Raw genomic sequence first — 5,784 nt, 5'->3', positions numbered from 1 at the left:
ACCCGGGTACTTACCGGTAAAAGTGGGGGGGGAGGTTGTTTTACACGAAGGACGAGGGACGGATAGCATGACAGAAACCGCGGACACGCCAGCGGCTCGGAGGGCCGTGACTTGTGGCCCCACAGGCCTCAGCCATAGGGCTGGAGAAGCCACAGGCACGGCGGCTACGGGTCGGGGTCACCAAGGAAAGTCCCCAACACCGGGTATCCTATGGGCGAACGGCACCCCCTAAAACTCATTTCCCTTGGAGACTGGGAACAGGACGGGACCAAGTGAAGGGCCTGAGATGAGTCCCCCTGGAGGAGGTGGCCCTGGACCCAGTGACAGTGACCTTATCAGAGACAGAAGAGGAGAAGGCGTGTGCAGAAGGACGCGGAGGTGGGAGGGACACGGCCACCAGCCCAGGGGCGCCCGGGGTCCCCGGACACTGGGAGAAGCAACAACCACCCTCCCCCAGAGCCTCCGGAGGGAGCGAGGCCCTGGGACACCTGGATGTCCCACTGCTGGTCCCCAGGCCTGGGGAGGATGCTTGTCTGTGGTTTTAGCCCCCAGGCGAGCATCAGACGCCATCTGTCACTGACTGCTGTCACCCAAAGGGCCCGAGATGGACGGGCAGGCTGAGGTGTCCCCATCACTGACAAGCAGACAGGTGGCTGCCCCCCAGAGGCACGTGGTCAGGCGGCCCAGGGCCAGGAGCATGGGGTTTGTGTCGTGTTGACCCCCAACCTCAGTGCTGTTCAAAGGAGCTCTAACAATAATTCCTTGGGGTTTTTTTAGATTTTTAAGCTTTTCGTCACCGCAGCGTGACTGGTGCACGCCCGTGTGGGCCCACCGCCCCCACCTCCAGACCGAAGACCTCAGGGGAAATGGGAGGCTGGTGTCCGGTGAGGTCTTACGCATGATCCCCACCCCAACACGGCCCCCCTACCCTGGGGAACACTGCGCCGAGCTCTCAGAGGGAAACCCCGAGACCTGCACGTCACCCCGACTGTCCCGGACAGGACGGGAGGCATGCGCTGTAGGGAGAGTGACCCCGACCTGCCCCCTGAGAGCGCCCGGGACCCCCCACTCCCCGACCCCGGGGAGGCGGCGGCTCTGGGCACCTTGGCTGAAGCAGCGGACGATGGCGACACCTGTGAACACACTGTGCTCCTTCCCGTTCAGCCTGCAACACACGGCACACACGCGGCACGTCTCAGGCGGGAGGGAGCCCGCCTCGAAGCACGGCCCCGCCAGCAACGGGGGACGCCCGGCCGCAGGCTCGGTCCTCGCTCCCCAGATACTCGTGCACCCCCTTCACCCCACCAGCCGGCTACTGCGTCTCCAGGGAAAGCTTCCGAGAGGCCGGGGGTGCAGGGCGAGGCTGAGGCTCAGGTGTCTCGGAGCAGGAGGGACCCCGGGGGGTGTGTGTACAGCACGGAATGTCGGGGAGCACACAGACCCCACAGGGGCCCTGGCTGGGCCGAGAGGACCCCGACGGGGCAGCTCTCTGCTGGCTGTTTCTGGGGTGTCATTGGGGCCAGGCCCACCTCCCCGTGTGCGGGGCTGTGTAAGCCTGTCCGTGGACACGGGTGTGCAGGGCAAGGAGGGGGCAGGAGACCCGTGATGTCGTGCCCTGAACCCACGAGGACCCGCGGCCCCTCCCCGCACCCAGGGCTTGGCCTGACACGGGGCCGGTCCCCACGGCGCCCACCTGGACAGCATGCTGTAGGCATCCTGCCTGTCCACAGGCTTCTCCAGAATCAGCCCCTCGATCGCCTGTGAGAAAACCGGGAGGGCAGAGGCCCTGAGCGGTCACCCCCACCCCGCCCCCACTCCAGCTACTGCCCAGCCACTTCCTGCCTGTGGACGTGCCCGTTCTGGACGTTTCACGTCAATGGGACCTTCCGTGTCTGCGTCTGTCACTGAGCATCGTGTGTCCGAGGTCCATCCACATTGTAGCACAGATCAGCACCTCCCCCTCTTCCTGGCTGCCTAATATTCCACTGTGGGGGTGGGGCGTGTTCTGCTCATCTACTTAGTAGTTGATGTGCACCTGAGGTTTCTCTCGTCTTGGCTGTTGTAAACTGCTGCTGTGAACGCGTGTGGACGAGGTTTTGTTTGCAGACAGGTATATATTTTTCTCCACCCCAAGCCCCTCCCCTTCGGCAACGAACAGCTTGTTTTCCGTCGGTCTGGGAACACACATTTTTCATTATCTGAGGCGTACACGTAACAGTCGGTGGATGACGCTGCTCAGGCAGCCTTAAAGGACCCCAGACTTGGTAGCTTAAAACACAGACATTGATTTGTCCCCGTCCTGGACGCTGGACATCTGAGATGTAGGTGTGGACAGGGCGGGTCCCTCCTGGGGCCTCTCTCCTGGGCGTGTGGACGCCGTCCCGTCCCTGTGTGCTCACATGGTCGTCCCTCTGTGTGTGTCTGTGTCCTCGTCCCCTCTTCTTATAAGGACACAGTCCTATGGGACCAGGGTCCACCCTGGAGACCTCATGGCACCTTCACCTCCCCCGTAAAGCCCCATCTCCACATCTAGCATGTTCGGAGCTCCCGGGGCTGGGGACTTCCACGTGTGGCTTTCATGGGACGCAGTGCAGCCCGAGGCGGTGGACATGCTGCACGAGACAGCGATTCCACGCCGAGCCTTTCGAGGCCGCATCGTGTATCCCGGCTTCAGCTTCCGCACAGAGACGGCCTTAGCACAAGCAGTGAACAGGGCCGTGAGGACCACGCGGGAGCGAGGCGTACCCCAGGATCGCGCCACCGGCATATTCTGAGCCTGGACAGTGTCCCGGCTCACGGGGGCAGCCCCTCGCCTGTAGACCGTGCTGCCGGCTTGGTACCAAGGCCAGCAGGCAAGTCGTGCGTGAGGACAGAGGGCTGTCGCCAGCAGGACTTTGGTGACGACCGATTCCCGTGACCTCCCAGGACAAAACCACTCTCGGTGGCCCAAATCCCTGTCTGCGGCAGAGCTGTGTCCCCCAGAAGGCCTGTGAGGCTGCTGCCCCAGTGTTTGCAAACAGGGCGTCTGCAGATGTCGTCGAATTTACCACGAGGTCCTACTGCAGTTGGCTGGGCCCTCTGTCGTTACAGGTGCTGTGCTCACAAGAAGAGAAAGATTCGGACAGAGACCGCCACACAGAGAGAAAGACTCGTGGGGACAAAGCCAGACCCTGAGGTGACGCAGCCACAAGCCCAGGGACGCCACGGACCGCCAGCAGCCCCCAGAAGCGTGGAGAGGGACCCGGGACAGAGGCTACCGCACAGCTCTGCTCACACTTGACCTTAGTCACCAAGGATGTGCAAACCAAACCAGAGGCCGGACTCACCACGATGGTGTCTGCTCCGATGACGATGTCGGGGGCCCAGAGGTCTTTCTGCAAGAAACCGAAACCCAGCTTTCGCGGCGACACCGTCACACGAACATTCTGTCCTGATGCACGTGAAACGGCATCACGGGCAGAGAGCCAGGCTTACAGCAAAAAGCAAGACCCGTGTCTCTTCCCTGTGCCGGGCAAAGACAGCAGTGTGACTCTTACACGGTCACCTGTCACCTGAAGTCTGTACACAACCGTGAACTTGGGTTGTTCTTAAATACTAATCTTCCACTGCCGATAACCAATCTGCCAGTGTTCACTTATTTATACCGGAGCTCTTCACAGCAGTAACTACAATGCACTTACCGTGCGAATGGCAATAGGAAGTCCTTGTAACACACGGTATAGGGAAGCTAAGCTACGTTAGTTCTATATAATAAATGATACTGTTGCATTAATCGCCACGGTATATTACGTATTAACAAAGTAACTCATAAACTATACCAAGTAAATGATGCTATTATATCGATTCGATAGTATGTTATAAAGTAACACAGTAATAGATAAGCTACCTTAATTCTTTGTTGTAAATGATACCATTATATTAATTATAACAGTAAAGAGTCACAGAGTAATAGATAAGCTATCCTGAATCTTTACGAGAAATGATACCGTTATATTAACTACAATAACGTTACATTGTGTCCAAGCGACAGCTAAGCTCCATCGCACAAGTGGTGCTATTCCACGCTTGTAACAGTGTACTTCGCAGTAACACTCCGTGATAAATGAGGTCCCGTCCTCAGTCCTCACACGTCGGAAAGGTCAGCTACTCATAGCGCGTCTATCAGAAACCTGCAAACCCCTCCCAGCGAGAGAGCCCAAGACAGCAGAAGCAGAAGCCCCTTCCTTGCCTGGTGCATCCTGCGGGCCACCTCCAGGGCCTTCTGCTTGGCCGTCTCCACGGCATACGCGTAGGGGGTGGGGAACGAGGCTTTCCTGAGCGTCTCTTTAAACTGGGAAGGAACCACCTCGAACTTGAGACCCTGGAACAAGAGAAGTGGGGAGGAGTCCCGTTGGTTTGTCAGGAAAATGCAACACGGACCAGCACGTGCAAGGGTACGATGAGTGTGGCCTTCGCCGTGCGCGGTCCCCCTTCCCGACTCTGCACTGTCCCCTGAATTTTCACCCAGAGCGCACAGCTGCGCTGCCCAGGGCTGGCGGGCCCCGAGCGGGGACATCTGCTGCACATCATACACACAAGGGCCAAGGAGCCAGAACTGACCGAGGTGCTGGGCACACAGATCCCCAAGGTCAAAGGGCTCCCAGAGCAACCCAAAGCCGATGCCTCACCCCACAGGGCTCGAGCGACCAAAAATATAATGCCCTCAAGAACTGCAAAAAAAAAAAAAAAAACCGCGCTGCGTGAGGGAGAAATATGCCTGGTTCCCTCGTCTGTCTCCGTGTCTCAGGCCTCTTGGTCCCCTAACGCCACAAACAGGCAAGACAGTCCCTACGGGAGGCTGGACATGGAGGGACTCCTGTCCCAGGGTCAGGCGTGTGGGCCTTCAGCGCAGGGCAGTTTTATCCCTGAATGTGGCCACGGGCTCTGTCCCTACAGCCTGCCAGCTCCTGGACAGATGGGCTCAGGCCTACTGACCTGGCTTGGCCTGGCAGCCCCGCACAACCCAGCAGAGCAGGTCACGAGGCCCCGAGCCTTGGCCCTCAGATCCTGTCACTAGACCCGAGCCTGCACACCCTGGCCCCCGCTCCCCAGACCCTGCCTGGCAGACCCCAGTCCCCAGTGACTCCATCCTTGGTCACAGGCCCCAGGATCCCTGGGCACAGCTGGCAAACCTTGGCCACCCCCTTCTAAGGGCCTTCTCTGCAGTCACTGGGCCCCAGGAACAGAAGGCCGCTGGTCACAGGTCCCAAGGTCCCTGGGCCCAGGCCCCCAGTCACGGAGTCCCCATCCCGTCAACAGGCCTCAGGGTCACTAGGTCCTCTGGTCACTAGGCCTCAGTTGTAGTCCCCTCCACCCTCCTATCACCAGGCCCCAGGCCCAACCTGGACACAGCAGCCCAGCTACTGTAGCAGCCCGGCTACAGACCCCAGCCCAGGACCCAAGGCCGTCCTGGAGGCTGGCCGCAGCCCCGGCCCGCCCCGGCCCCTGCCGCTCACCGCGTTGCTAAGGATCTGCTGGCGGCGCGGGGAAGCGCTGGCCAACACCACGCGCTTGTGCAGCAGTCTCTGGATCACCGGGTACATCATCGTCCGGCCCGACTCCGCCTCTCGGCAATGTTGCCTCGGCTAGATTGCACCGGGCCCAGCAAACTGTCCGCGGAGCCCGGAGACTTGCAAACCGAGCTCGGCAACATTGCGGCCCGGAAGGCCCCGCCCGCAGGAGGCCACGCCCACACGCCGCGGAAGCCCCGCCCCGACGTCTCGGCACCGCTTCTGACGAGCGCCA

General features: G+C 60.4%; 1 protein-coding gene across 1 annotated transcript in view; it reads right to left on the bottom strand.

The window, feature by feature from the left end:
• ASMTL (acetylserotonin O-methyltransferase like) overlaps window positions 1-5,725 on the bottom strand; it is an 18,108-nt gene extending 12,383 nt beyond the window's left edge. The window contains exons 1-5 of the mRNA XM_025049761.1: window positions 5,496-5,725; window positions 4,229-4,360; window positions 3,327-3,374; window positions 1,694-1,758; window positions 1,104-1,165 (exon numbers count right to left, since the gene is read on the bottom strand). Of these exons, the coding sequence (XP_024905529.1) occupies window positions 1,104-1,165; window positions 1,694-1,758; window positions 3,327-3,374; window positions 4,229-4,360; window positions 5,496-5,585 (397 nt within the window). The 5' untranslated portion in view covers window positions 5,586-5,725. The remainder of the gene's footprint in view (window positions 1-1,103; window positions 1,166-1,693; window positions 1,759-3,326; window positions 3,375-4,228; window positions 4,361-5,495) is intronic.
• Window positions 5,726-5,784: the final 59 nt, after the last annotated feature.

This window comes from Pteropus alecto, unplaced genomic scaffold (assembly GCF_000325575.1).
Source record: "Pteropus alecto unplaced genomic scaffold, ASM32557v1 scaffold96, whole genome shotgun sequence".
NCBI classification, from domain to species: Eukaryota; Metazoa; Chordata; class Mammalia; order Chiroptera; family Pteropodidae; genus Pteropus; species Pteropus alecto.
The sequence above is the reverse complement of the archived record's forward strand: the minus strand, read 5'-3'. Positions and strand labels throughout refer to the sequence as shown.